This window comes from Crinia signifera, chromosome 11 (assembly GCF_055691185.1).
Source record: "Crinia signifera chromosome 11, ASM5569118v1, whole genome shotgun sequence".
Classification (NCBI taxonomy): domain Eukaryota; kingdom Metazoa; phylum Chordata; class Amphibia; order Anura; family Myobatrachidae; genus Crinia; species Crinia signifera.
The window spans coordinates 125,413,625-125,428,349 of record NC_139227.1 but is presented as its reverse complement, the minus strand read 5'-3'; the positions used below and the strand labels follow the sequence as shown (position 1 = coordinate 125,428,349).

General features: G+C 51.8%; 1 protein-coding gene across 2 annotated transcripts in view; it reads left to right on the top strand.

Moving 5' to 3' along the window:
* The window catches only part of PIK3C2A (phosphatidylinositol-4-phosphate 3-kinase catalytic subunit type 2 alpha), an 83,504-nt gene that overhangs the window by 16,451 nt on the left and 52,328 nt on the right, over positions 1–14,725 (top strand). For both annotated transcript variants that reach the window (XM_083164704.1, XM_083164705.1), the window contains 3 exons: positions 2,812–3,948; positions 10,492–10,595; positions 14,519–14,676. In XM_083164704.1, coding sequence (XP_083020830.1) covers positions 2,869–3,948; positions 10,492–10,595; positions 14,519–14,676 — 1,342 coding nt within the window. In that variant the 5' untranslated portion in view covers positions 2,812–2,868. The remainder of the gene's footprint in view (positions 1–2,811; positions 3,949–10,491; positions 10,596–14,518; positions 14,677–14,725) is intronic.

Here is a 14,725-nt window from a genome sequence, read left to right as displayed (position 1 = left end):
ATGTCAGGGATTGGAGGCCTTCACTACTCCTCTGTCATACATGATCTATTTATCACAGGGGAAATTGGCTGCTGCAGCCAGTCTGAATTCATGTGAAGCTGCAGGCAGGGGATCTGGTGCTTCTCCTCCATTCCCCAGGCACTGCGCACCTGTAGACAGCGTGCCTCTCATCCATCGCTCCGGGCAGGGTACATATTAACCCTTCCAGGAGGTAGAGTGCAGCTTCCATAAGTGTGCGGCCCCTAAACTCTGGAAGGCAACAGGGTGATCGTGTGCTACTGTGTAATACTGGGATGGTTCCCGTGAAGAGAATCGGAGCAGATTCCGCTAAGTTCCCAATAACCCTTTATAGATGTTAGTGGGACTGATTTACTGTATGAGAAGGGTCCAGGGATGGTTGCGGTGTGACACTGCTGTACAGGGACGGTCTGGGGGTGGTTGCGGTGTGACACTGCTGCACGGGGACGGTCTGGGGGTGGTTGCAGTGTGACACTGCTGCATGGGGATGGTTGCGGTGTGACACTGCTGCATGGGGGCGGTCTGTGGGTGGTTGCGGTGTGACACTGCTGCACAGGGACGGTCTGGGGGTGGTTGCAGTGTGACACTGCTGCATGGGGATGGTTGCGGTGTGACACTGCTGCATGGGGGCGGTCTGTGGGTGGTTGCGGTGTGACACTGCTGCACAGGGACGGTCTGGGGGTGGTTACAGTGTGACACTGCTGCATGGGGATGGTTGCGGTGTGACACTGCTGCATGGGGATGGTCTGGGGGTGGTTGCAGTGTGACACTGCTGCACAGGGACGGTCTGGGGGTGGTTGCAGTGTGACACTGCTGCATGGGGATGGTCTGGGGGTGGTTGCAGTGTGACACTGCTGCATGGGGATGGTTGCAGTGTGACACTGCTGCACAGGGACGGTCTGGGGGTGGTTGCAGTGTGACACTGCTCTATGGGTATGGTTGCAGTGTGACACTGCTGCATGGGGATGGTTGCAGTGTGACACTGCTGCATGGGGAGGTTTTGGGGATGGTTGCACTGTGACACTGCTGCATGGGGATGGTCTGGGGGTGGTTGCGTTGTGACATTTCTGCATGGGGACAGTCTGGGGGTGGTTGCAGTGTGACACTGCTGCATGGGGATGGTCTGGGGGTGGTTGCAGTGTGACACTGCTGCATGGGGATGGTTGCAGTGTGACACTGCTGCATGAGCAGGTTTTGGGGATGTTGCACTGTGACACTGCTGCATGGGGATGGTCTGAGGGTGGTTGCAGTGTGACACTGCTGCATGGGGACAGTCTGGTGATGGTTTCATTGTGACACTGCTGCATGGGGAGGGTCTAGGGGGCTGGTTGCAGTGTCAGTGCTGCATGGGGTGGGGCTGGTTGGGGCGTGACACTGCTGCATTGGGAGGCGCTGGTTGGGGTGTGACACTGCTGCATGGGGAGGGGTTGGTTGTGGTGTGAGACTGCTGCATGGGGTGGGTCTGGTGATGGTTGTGGTGTGACACTGCTGCATTGGGGGTTTCGGGATGGTTGTGGTGTGACACTGCTGCATGGGGACAGTGTGGTTGCGGTGTGACACTACTGCATGGGGAGGGGCTACTTGTGGGGTGACACTGCTGCATGGGCAGGGGTTGGTTGCGGTGTGACACTGCATGGGGATGTCTGGTTGCGGTGTGACACTGCTGCATGGGGATGTCTGGTTGCAGTGTGACACTGTTGCATGGGGATGTCTGGTTGCAGTGTGACACTGTTGCATGGGGATGTCTGGTTGCAGTGTGACACTGCTGCATGCGGATGTCTGGTTGCAGTGTGACACTGTTGCATAAGGATGTCTGGTTGCAGTGTGACACTGTTGCATGCGGATGTCTGGTTGCAGTGTGACACTGCTGCATGCGGATGTCTGGTTGCAGTGTGACACTGTTGCATGGGGATGTCTGGTTGCAGTGTGACACTGTTGCATGGGGATGTCTGGTTGCAGTGTGACACTGTTGCATACGGATGTCTGGTTGCAGTGTGACACTGTTGCATGGGGATGGTCTGGTTGCAGTGTGACACTGTTGCATGGGGATGGTCTGGTTGCAGTGTGACACTGTTGCATGGGGATGGTCTGGTTGCGGTGTGACACTGTTGCATGGGGATGGTCTGGTTGCGGTGTGATCACTGTTGCATGGGGATGTCTGGTTGCGGTGTGACACTGTTGCATGGGGATGTCTGGTTGCGGTGTGACACTGTTGCATGGGGATGTCTGGTTGCAGTGTGACACTGTTGCATGGGGATGATCTGGTTGCAGTGTGACACACGCTACTTGGGGGGGTCTGGTTGTGGTGTGACACTGCTGCATTGGGAGGGGCTGGGGCTGGCTGTGGTGTGACACACGCTAAATGGGGGGGTCTGGGGCTGGTTGCGGTGTGACACACACTGCATGGGGGGGGTCTGGGGCTGGTTGCAGTGTGACACAAGCTGCATGGGGGGGGTCTGGGGCTGGTTGCAGTGTGACACATGCTGCATGGGGGGGTCTGGGGCTGGTTGCAGTGTGACACATGCTGCATTGGGGGGGGGGGGGTCTGGGGCTTGTTGCAGTGTACCCCCCCTGGCTGGAAAATGAAGCTGTAGGATGAAAGCAGGGAAGCTGTATATACTGTACATGCATAACGTATGAGCAATTACAGAGTACATCAGTGTCTCTGATTATTCGTTTGTTATCCTGTTAAATGTCACAACCAGGAGTATATTACATGTCTGTTACGTAAGTGCCACTGACAGAGCAGGGCATCATCCTGAGTCACCCTGTTTCCTCTTTCTATCTCCTCAGATCTCACATGTGAGGGTCCGCTGCAAGTTTCTGGCCCAGTGACCACTGGGGCACAGTATGGCCCAGATCTCCAGCAGTAATGGCTTCAGACAGAACGTATCTCCGTCTGTGCGGACTGCGGGAACAAAGGACGTGGGGAAGGAAGAGGCTTTGCAGATGGAAGCGGACGCTTTAGACAAGCTGCGGAGGGAGAAGCGGCTGCTGGGAAGTCAGAGCAATGCTTTCATTAGAGCCCACCCGATATCTCCAGCCTTGGGCAAGCAGGACCATGACCTTATGGCTTTCCCGGAGGTGGATGCCAAGAAGAGAGCAGGAAAGACTCTGCAAAGCATTGATCTAGAGAAGCTTCCTTTAGCTGAGTTAGAGAAACTGCTTCTGGATGACAATTTTGATGTTGTCCCCAAGCCACTATCGGTAGCTCATACGCAAGCATTGAGCCCCGTGGTCTCAGCGCAATGTTACATCACTCCTTCCTTCCAAAGCAGTCCATGGACATCCCGGCTGCACACACCGGTGCCTTGCCCCCTGCAGCCAACCTTTTCTGCGCTGTACCCCAAATGTGCCGATCCCTTTCAGAACGGGTTCAGTCCCAGCATGTCTTTCATGCCACGGAAACAGCCAATGTATCTCAGTCTTCCAGCACGGGCCCCGTACGTCTCCTACCCCGTTCCGGCTAGGTCTGCCTTCCAAGTAAGAGGAACCTTGCCGGCTTACCGCAGTGAAGTCTCCCCCGACATGGCCAAGTTGCTTGACAAAATAGCAAAGACCTCGGAGTCCTTAAGGAATGGGAAATCCGGCCACGAAACGCATTTGTCACCAGCTGAATCTCCTGTACAGAGCGTGGAGAAACCGGACGACATCAGTAAATTCGACTGGCTGGATCTGGACCCTCTGAGCAAGCCCAGGGTGGATATTGCAGAGATACCAGTTCATTGCCAGGACATCGAGGCAGCCTCGTCCGGAACGGTCGCAGAAGACCCCTGGGATGCTGTTCTGCTGGAAGAGAAGCCTTTGAAGTCCAGTCTCTCTGAGCGGAAAATGAATGGTAAATCGCCCTCTGGAGCTACGGTTACCCGGAGCCACTCTTTAAACTTGAGACCAGCACATGTGCAGCTGTCTAGGGGTCCGACCACAGAGGTGAGTGCCGGAGTCATACATAGCTCCTCCTTCTGCGTGCACCTGATCCTTATTCTTCTCCAAGGGGGTTTCTGTTAGAGAAACAAAAAGCTGTAGAGCAGGGGGGTATTTATTTATCATACCAGGGTATATACTGTATGTGTATAAAAACGGGATTGTCTCATTGTGACTCGCTGCTTCTAAATCCATCAGTCCTAGGACAGGTAGTAAAGGCTACACCTTAGAGTAGAACTTAATTTTAAATGAACAATCTCTGGCGACTGTTACAAGTAAATATTTAACGTTCCGTTGTACATTGTACAGAGGGAACAGGGTTTTTATTTTTATTAACCCGAGAATCTGCTGCTTACAGACCTCTGAATAGTTTTGCTTAAAATAGCTTGGAAAATGTGAGTTAATTGCAAAAGAAGCCGTACTACTTTACTAAAATAAGCCACACGCCCCAAGTTTTTCAGATATCGTTTGAAAAGTTCCAAAACTTTTACATCCTAGTATGTTGTTAGCATGGCGTGTAAAGGGGTCATAAATAGTTGGTGCAACACAATCCGTTCAAATGAATGTAACAATATAGACATGGGAACACCGCAGAATGTATCCAGTACCTCGGCAGGATGTATCCCGCACCTAGTGGCTGCTGGGAACTCGGCAGTATGTGTCCCGCACCCAGTGGCTGCTGGGAACTCGGCAGGATGTATCCCGCGCCTGGTGGTTGCTGGAACTCGGCAGGCTGTATCCCGCACCTAGCGGCTACTGGGAACATGGAACACGGCAGGATGTATCCCGCGCCTAGTGGCAACTGGGAACATGGCAGGATGTGTCCCACGCCTAGCTGGTTTCTGGGAGCTCATCAGGGTTTATCCAGTGCCTTGCGGCTACTGGGAACACGGCAGTATGGCAACTGGAGACACGGAAGGATGTATCCCGCACCTAGTGCAACTGAAAACACGGCAGGATGTGTCCCGCACCTAGCGGTTGCTGGGAACTCATCAGGGTGTATCCTGTGCCTAGTGGCTACTGGGTACTCGGCAGGATGTATCCTGCGCCCAGTGGCAACTGGGTACTCTGCAGGATGTATCCTGCTCCCAGTGGCAACTGGGTACTCGGCAGGATGTATCCTGCGCCCAGTGGCAACTGGGTACTCGGCAGGATGTATCCTGCGCCCAGTGGCAACTGGGTACTCGGCAGGATGTATCCTGCGCCCAGTGGCAACTGGGTACTCGGCAGGATGTATCCTGCACCCAGTGGCAACTGGGTACCCGGCAGGATGTATCCCGCGCCTAGCGACTGCTGGTTACTCGGCAGGATGTATCCCGCGCCTAGCGACCTCTGGGAACTCGGCAGGATGTATCCCGCGCCTAGCGACTGCTGGGAACTCGGCAGGATGTATCCTGCGCCCAGTGGCAACTGGGTACTCGGCAGGATGTATCCTGCGCCCAGTGGCAACTGGGTACTCGGCAGGATGTATCCTGCACCCAGTGGCAACTTGGTACTCGGCAGAATGTATCCTGCGCCCAGTGGCAACTTGGTACTCGGCAGGATGTATCCTGCGCCCAGTGGCAACTGGGTACTCGGCAGGATGTATCCTGCGCCCAGTGGCAACTGGGTACTCGGCAGGATGTATCCCGCGCCTAGCGGCTGCTGGGAGCTCGGCAGGATGTATCCCGCGCCTAGCGGCTGCTGGGAGCTCGGCAGGATGTATCCCCGCGCCTAGCGACTGCTGGGAACTCGGTAGGATGTATCCCGCGCCTAGCGGCTGCTGGGAGCTCGGCAGGATGTATCCCGCGCCTAGCGGCTGCTGGGAGCTCGGCAGGATGTATCCCGCGCCTAGCGGCTGCTGGGAGCTCGGCAGGATGTATCCCGTGCCTAGCGGCTGCTGGGAGCTCGGCAGGATGTATCCAGTGCCTAGTGGCTGCTGGGAGCTCGGCAGGATGTATCCCGCGCCTAGCGGCTGCTGGGGGCTCGGCAGGATGTATCCCGCGCCTAGCGGCTGCTGGGGGCTCGGCAGGATGTATCCCGCGCCTAGCGGCTGCTGGGGGCTCGGCAGGATGTATCCCGCGCCTAGCGGCTGCTGGGAGCTCGGCAGGATGTATCCCGCGCCTAGCGGCTGCTGGGAGCTCGGCAGGATGTATCCCGCGCCTAGCGGCTGCTGGGAGCAACCCTAAAACTCTGTGGGTTTACTGATGCACAGAGTATCATTAAACAATCCTTCCTTAGTGAAGGCCCTGAGATGTAGGCTGCACTCGGTGACCCCGCTCAGTAAATGTCCTTATTTAAAGTAGATATTCTAAAAGCTACAGTCCTTGGAGGGTCCAGCTTTTTGCTACACGTTGTTTTTTTTGCGATGTTACACCGCGCAGGACTGGTTTCATTGTTGCACTTGGAACGATCTCGCAGAACGTTTGTCAGAATTTCCCATCTGCTCATTTTAGTGTAAATGTCAAACCACAGAATTGTTGAGCGTTCCTGAGCATTATTGCAGGCTGCCTCCAGTCCGCTCTCTCTATCTGTGCTCTATTTACCTGTCTCTCCATCCCGTGGATTGGATGGAACATTAAAAGCCAAAACAATTCTGTTCAAGCTCATCGATGAGAATGGAAGGTCTTAGCTTTAGTACCCTCTCCCTGTGGTATGTAATGTACACAAGTGAGTGACTTGGCATTGTATTGTAATTTGTGTTGATGTTTTATCCCTTTTGAGTGCCAACGTTGCTGTGAGCTATCCTCAAAATATCTGCTTAAATGCAAAGGGTTAATGCTGTGGCGTTTTTTATTCCAAAAATTAATGTGTAGTCTGTTTACAGTGATCGCTGTCTGGACAATCATTCATTAGCTCAGGGGTAGTCAGTGTTGTTCTCCTTCTTGCCTACATCAGCACGATTCCAATGGCTCAAGCTATTATTTAAAAGACAAATCTGACCCTGATATTACCTTTAAGATGATTGTTTCCTTTAAAGCTATCGGGCAGACTCGCTGGAAAGTCTCCGCTGCCTGTCAGTGTCAGGTCGCGGCTTCTTTGTCCTGTTCCCCAAAAGAATGATGTTGCCTTATTCTGCTATTTTCTTCTTTCCTTTTATTGTCTTGTGACATTTCCTGTTTGACTCTTCCCCCAGCTATGGTGATATGAGGCATTGGCTCTTCCCCCAGCTATGGTGATATGAGGCATTGACTCTTCCCCCAGCTATGGTGATATGAGGCATTGGCTCTTCCCCCAGCTATGGTGATATGAGGCATTGACTCTTCCCCCAGCTATGGTGATATGAGGCATTGGCTCTTCCCCCAGCTATGGTGAGATGAGGCATTGACTCTTCCCCCAGCTATGGTGATATGAGGCATTGGCTCTTCCCCCAGCTATGGTGAGGTGAGGCATTGGCTCTTCCCCCAGCTATGGTGATATGAGGCATTGACTCTTCCCCCAGCTATGGTGATATGAGGCATTGACTCCCCCCAGCTATGGTGATATGAGGCATTGACTCTTCCCCCAGCTATGGTGAGATGAGGCATTGGCTCTTCCCCCAGCTACGGTGAGATGAGGCATTGACTCTTCCCCCAGCTATGGTGAGATGAGGCATTGGCTCTTCCCCCAACTATGGTGAGATGAGGCATTGGCTCTTCCCCCAGCTATGGTGATATGAGGCATTGGCTCTTCCCCCAGCTATGGTGAGATGAGGCATTGGCTCTTCCCCCAGCTATGGTGATATGAGGCATTGGCTCTTCCTCCAGCTATGGTGAGATGAGGCATTGGCTCTTCCCCCAGCTACTACGGTGAGATGAGGCATTGACTCTTCCCCCAGCTATGGTGAGATGAGGCATTGGCTCTTCCCCCAACTATGGTGATATGAGGCATTGACTCTTCCCCCAGCTATGGTGATATGAGGCATTGACTCTTCCCCCAGCTATGGTGATATGAGGCATTGACTCTTCCCCCAGCTATGGTGAGATGAGGCATTGGCTCTTCCCCCAGCTATGGTCAGATGAGGCATTGGCTCTTCCCCCAGCTATGGTGATATGAGGCATTGGCTCTTCCCCCAGCTATGGTGAGATGAGGCATTGGCTCTTCCCCCAGCTATGGTGATATGAGGCATTGACTCTTCCCCCAGCTATGGTGATATGAGGCATTGACTCTTCCCCCAGCTATGGTGATATGAGGCATTGGCTCTTCCCCCAGCTATGGTGATATGAGGCATTGGCTCTTCCCCCAGCTATGGTGAGATGAGGCATTGGCTCTTCCCCCAGCTATGGTCAGATGAGGCATTGACTCTTCCCCCAGCTATGGTGATATGAGGCATTGGCTCTTCCCCCAGCTATGGTGAGATGAGGCATTGACTCTTCCCCCAGCTATGGTGAGGTGAGGCATTGGCTCTTCCCCCAGCTATGGTGAGGTGAGGCATTGGCTCTTCCCCCAGCTATGGTGAGATGAGGCATTGGCTCTTCCCCCAGCTATGGTGAGATGAGGCATTGGCTCTTCCCCCAGCTATGGTGATGTGAGGCATTGACTCTTCCCCCAGCTATGGTGATGTGAGGCATTGACTCTTCCCCCAGCTATGGTGAGATGAGGCATTGACTCTTCCCCCAGCTATGGTGAGATGAGGCATTGACTCTTCCCCCAGCTATGGTGAGATGAGGCATTGACTCTTCCCCCAGCTATGGTGAGATGAGGCATTGACTCTTCCCCCAGCTATGGTGAGATGAGGCATTGACTCTTCCCCCAGCTATGGTGAGATGAGGCATTGACTCTTCCCCCAGCTATGGTGAGATGAGGCATTGACTCTTCCCCCAGCTATGGTTATATGAGGCATTGACTCTTCCCCCAGCTATGGTTATATGAGGCATTGACTCTTCCCCCAGCTATGGTGAGATGAGGCATTGACTCTTCCCCCAGCTATGGTTATATGAGGCATTGACTCTTCCCCCAGCTATGGTGATATGAGGCATTGACTCTTCCCCCAGCTATGGTGATATGAGGCATTGGCTCTTCCCCCAGCTATGGTGAGATGAGGCATTGGCTCTTCCCCCAACTATGGTGATATGAGGCATTGGCTCTTCCCCCAGCTATGGTGAGATGAGGCATTGGCTCTTCCCCCAGCTATGGTGATATGAGGCATTGACTCTTCCCCCAGCTATGGTGATATGAGGCATTGGCTCTTCCCCCAGCTATGGTGATATGAGGCATTGGCTCTTCCCCCAGCTATGGTGATATGAGGCATTGGCTCTTCCCCCAGCTATGGTGAGATGAGGCATTGGCTCTTCCCCCAGCTATGGTGAGATGAGGCATTGGCTCTTCCCCCAGCTATGGTGAGGTGAGGCATTGACTCTTCCCCCAGCTATGGTGAGGTGAGGCATCGAATCCATTATCTTATTACTATTCAGGATGCGTGTAATTAATGCCAGTAGGTGGAAATTACCCAATAAACTAGACACAGACTTACTGACGGCTTTGTAGACTTGCTTGGAGGAAACGCAGTGCCCATTGGTTCGTTCATACCCTCAAATGACTGCAGTCTTTGCTATTACACCACTATTACCACTTACAGATTGCAAAACCCGGCCCAGATCCGACACTTTCACACTAGAACCGGGTCACCCATTATAAACAGGGCAATCCGGGTTTAACCCTTCTTACTGTATAACCCAGGTTGAATTGCAAGGTTGGTCGACCCGGCTTATACAGTTTGGTACTTTCAAACTGGGGACGTGGTGTGAAAGGGAGCCCAGTATAATTAAAGATAATACTTTAATGTATTCTGAGGCTGATTCTAATGCTGGATACACACTTTACTGTGAGCCAGAGTCAAAACCATGCTGCACTGCAGGTGGGGCAGATGTAACATGTGCAGAGAGTTAGATTTGTGTGAGTTATTTTGTTTCTGTGCAGGGTAAATACTGGCTCCTTTATTCTTACACTGCAACGTAGATATCCGTTTGAACATACTTTTTGTACTAGATCGCATCGCACCTACTACAAAGCGCACGTTGCTGCAGCACATCGCATGCGTTTTATACTAAATGCGATCTGGTTAAAAATGCATGGAGCACATCATCGCTCCGTGTATGGTAGGGATGGGGAACCTTCAGCCCTCCAGCTGTTGTTGAACTACTCAATCCACCATGACCTGCTACATTTTTGCTATTTGGCAATGCTAAAACTGTTGCACGGCATGGTGGGATGTGTAGTTCAACAACAGCTTTAGGGCCGAAGGTTCCCCATCCCTGGTGTATGGACACCATTACAGCCGTATATGTAGTCGCCCAATGAATTGGGGGTTCCTAAATGCGTAGGACTGGGACGCTTCATTCACTGGTACTCTGAAGTGTACCAGTGCCAGAATCTGCAGTCATCCATATGGCTGCCCGGGTGTGACGCGTGTAACGTCCCGGCCTGCAGCACTACGGCATCTCTTGTACAGGTAGCAGATCACCACATTTTTAACTCACCGTTTGCACTAGTGCACAGAGATCCGTCTCATTCAGAATCAGACCCTTCACTGCTCTGATCTAAACATTGAGTTCCAGGGTCCTTTTAAGAATCTCTTGTGTTATATTTTAGAACGACCATGGGACCAGCGCACCAATCCCGGCAGGGAATTCTGTGTTACGGGAGTTGGAAGTGCAGGATGAAGAGCTTGCAGCGTTTTGCAAAGAGGTGGAGAGGTGAGAGTGCAGTGCCACGTAACATGGATTCCAGATAACTGCAGACTATCACAGAGCACCGAGCCCTAATCACAGTCTCGCGTCCTAGAGCTCACTATCTGCTCTCACCCAGAAGGGGGTTTAGGGGAAAATAACATACAATGTTTAGCCCTCCCTTTTACACGGTATTACAAACACATTGACAGACACCCCCACTTCTGCGGTATAGTGTGTAATGTACTTACTAAGTGTTCCCATTGTATACAGCACTGTCCTTGTACAAACAGCTATAATAGACTGTTTGGATATTATACAGCACTGTCCTTGTACAGACAGATAATAGACCCTCTGGAAATGTGAAAGCTCTGCTTGGCAGAATGCAGTTTTCTTTTTGTATCTTTTTTGTCAATGAACAAATAATTGTGCTTTATCTGTCTGATGCAGACTGCAGAGACGGGGGTAGCCAGGAGTTTGAGGTCCCCATAGCAGCATATTGAAGGGGTCCGTGTCCTAATAATTCTTGCGGCACCTCTTAATATAGTATTCACGCTAGGCTGTTTTGGCAGGGTGCCCCAAACTGGCATTGGATGTCCAGGTCCGTCTCCAACAACGATGGTGAAGGCAAGGGCCCACCTCATGACGGTGGCCTACCTCAGGCTGCCTGCATACCCCAGCGCCCTGCCGTTCCATGATCCTAGAAGTATCACTATTAATATTATGCCCCATTGTAGCACCCTAGTTAATATTATGCCCCATTGCAGTGCACTAGTTAATATTATGCCCCATTGTAGTTCCATAGTTTATTTTATGAACCATTGTAGTTATCTAGTTAATATTATGCCCCATTGTAGCACTTTAGTTAATAGTATGCCCCATTGTAGCACCCTAGTTAATATTATGCCCCATTGTAGCGCCCTAGTTAATAGTATGCCCTATTGTAGCGCCCTAGTTAATAGTATGCCCTATTGTAGCGCCCTAGTTAATAGTATGTCCCATTGTAGCGCCCTAGTTAATAGTATGCCCCATTGTAGCGCCCTAGTTAATAGTATGCCCCATTGTAGCGCCCTAGTTAATAGTATGCCCCATTGTAGCGCCCTAGTTAATAGTATGCCCCATTGTAGCGCCCTAGTTAATAGTATGCCCCATTGTAGCGCCCTAGTTAATAGTATGCCCCATTGTAGCGCCCTAGTTAATAGTATGCCCTATTGTAGCGCCCTAGTTAATAGTATGCCCCATTGTAGCGCCCTAGTTAATAGTATGCCCCATTGTAGCGCCCTAGGTTATAGTATGCCCCATTGTAGCGCCCTAGTTAATAGTATGCCCCATTGTAGCGCCCTAGTTAATAGTATGCCCCATTGTAGCGCCCTAGTTAATGGTATGCCCCATTGTAGCACCCTAGTTAATGGTATGCCCCATTGTAGCGCCCTAGTTAATAGTATGCCCCATTGTAGCGCCCTAGTTAATAGATTGCCCCATTGTAGCGCCCTAGTTAATAGTATGCCCCATTGTAGTACCCTAGTTAATAGTATGCCCCATTGTAGTGCCCTAGTTAATAGTATGCCCCATTGTAGCGCCCTAGTTAATAGTATGCCCCATTGTAGTACCTCAGTTAATAGTATGCCCCCCATTGTAGTACCTTAGTTAATAGGATGCCCCATTTCAGTACCCTAGTTAAAAGGATGCCACATTGTAGCACCATACTAAATATTATGCCCCATTGTAGCACCCTAGTTAATAGCATGCCCCATTGTAGTGCTTTAGTCAATAGTATGCCACATTGTAGCGCCCTAGTTAATAGCATGCCCCCTTGTGGCGCCCTAGTTAATAGCATGCCCCCTTGTGGCACCCTACTTAATAGCATGCCCCCTTGTGGCGCCCTACTTAATAGCATGCCCCCTTGTGGCGCCCTACTTAATAGCATGCCCCCTTGTGGCGCCCTACTTAATAGCATGCCCCCTTGTGGCGCCCTACTTAATAGCATGCCCCCTTGTGGCGCCCTACTTAATAGCATGCCCCCTTGTGGCGCCCTACTTAATAGCATGCCCCCTTGTGGCGCCCTACTTAATAGCATGCCCCCTTGTGGCGCCCTACTTAATAGCATGCCCCCTTGTGGCGCCCTACTTAATAGCATGCCCCCTTGTGGCGCCCTTCTTAATAGCATGCCCCCTTGTGGCGCCCTACTTAATAGCATGCCCCCTTGTGGCGCCCTACTTAATAGCATGCCCCCTTGTGGCGCCCTACTTAATAGCATGCCCCCTTGTGGCGCCCTTCTTAATAGCATGCCCCCTTGTGGCGCCCTAATTAATAGCATGCCCCCTTGTGGCGCCCTAGTTGATAGCATGCCCCCTTGTGGCGCCCGAGTTGATAGCATGCCCCCTTGTGGCGCCCGAGTTGATAGCATGCCCCCTTGTGGCGCCCTATTTAATAGCATGCCCCCTTGTGGCGTCCGACTTAATAGCATGCCCCCTTGTAGCGCCCTAGTTAATGGTATGCCCCATTGTAGCACCCTAGTTAATGGTATGCCCCATTGTAGCGCCCTAGTTAATAGTATGCCCCATTGTAGCGCCCTAGTTAATAGATTGCCCCATTGTAGCGCCCTAGTTAATAGTATGCCCCATTGTAGTACCCTAGTTAATAGTATGCCCCATTGTAGTGCCCTAGTTAATAGTATGCCCCATTGTAGCGCCCTAGTTAATAGTATGCCCCATTGTAGTACCTCAGTTAATAGTATGCCCCCCATTGTAGTACCTTAGTTAATAGGATGCCCCATTTCAGTACCCTAGTTAAAAGGATGCCACATTGTAGCACCATACTAAATATTATGCCCCATTGTAGCACCCTAGTTAATAGCATGCCCCATTGTAGTGCTTTAGTCAATAGTATGCCACATTGTAGCGCCCTAGTTAATAGCATGCCCCCTTGTGGCGCCCTAGTTAATAGCATGCCCCCTTGTGGCACCCTACTTAATAGCATGCCCCCTTGTGGCGCCCTACTTAATAGCATGCCCCCTTGTGGCGCCCTACTTAATAGCATGCCCCCTTGTGGCGCCCTACTTAATAGCATGCCCCCTTGTGGCGCCCTACTTAATAGCATGCCCCCTTGTGGCGCCCTACTTAATAGCATTCCCCCTTGTGGCGCCCTACTTAATAGCATGCCCCCTTGTGGCGCCCTACTTAATAGCATGCCCCCTTGTGGCGCCCTACTTAATAGCATGCCCCCTTGTGGCGCCCTACTTAATAGCATGCCCCCTTGTGGCGCCCTTCTTAATAGCATGCCCCCTTGTGGCGCCCTACTTAATAGCATGCCCCCTTGTGGCGCCCTACTTAATAGCATGCCCCCTTGTGGCGCCCTACTTAATAGCATGCCCCCTTGTGGCGCCCTTCTTAATAGCATGCCCCCTTGTGGCGCCCTAATTAATAGCATGCCCCCTTGTGGCGCCCTAGTTGATAGCATGCCCCCTTGTGGCGCCCGAGTTGATAGCATGCCCCCTTGTGGCGCCCGAGTTGATAGCATGCCCCCTTGTGGCGCCCTATTTAATAGCATGCCCCCTTGTGGCGTCCGACTTAATAGCATGCCCCCTTGTGGCGCCCTAGTTAATAGCATGGATCAGAATGTCTCATACAGACTTATTCACTTTTCCTCTGGTTGATCAAATGACTACAGATGTGTATGTGTAAGAGGGGGTTCTTTCCCCTTTTTTCCCCAAAAACATTTATACAGCGTCAGTTAAACCTGTCCCATTGAAGGAGCCTTTAAAATCCATACCCATCGCACCAGTTTCTACCCACGTCAGTCCAGCCTGTCTGTCGGGTATAGGCGTTGTAAGGTATAATGCGTCTACTTTGGCCGAATTAATGAAAAATAATAGTTTCCATGTAGACTGAGATGGACCTAGAATATCACAGCACACAGATGCGTATTAATGCCGCCATTTTCCCGCGCAGGCTGAAGAGGCGGTTTCCCAGCCACTGCCCGCTCACAAATAACGGCTGTGTACTGAGCCCAGTGATGTTACAGCGGAACCTGACCAATGAGATCTCCAGCATGAAGGTTTCTATAGAGATTGCGGGTTTCCAGCAGCCAGTGACGTTCACATGCGATGGTGAGTCTGTGGTAACGGGTGCAAGTGGCATCCCACAGTTGTGCCAGCT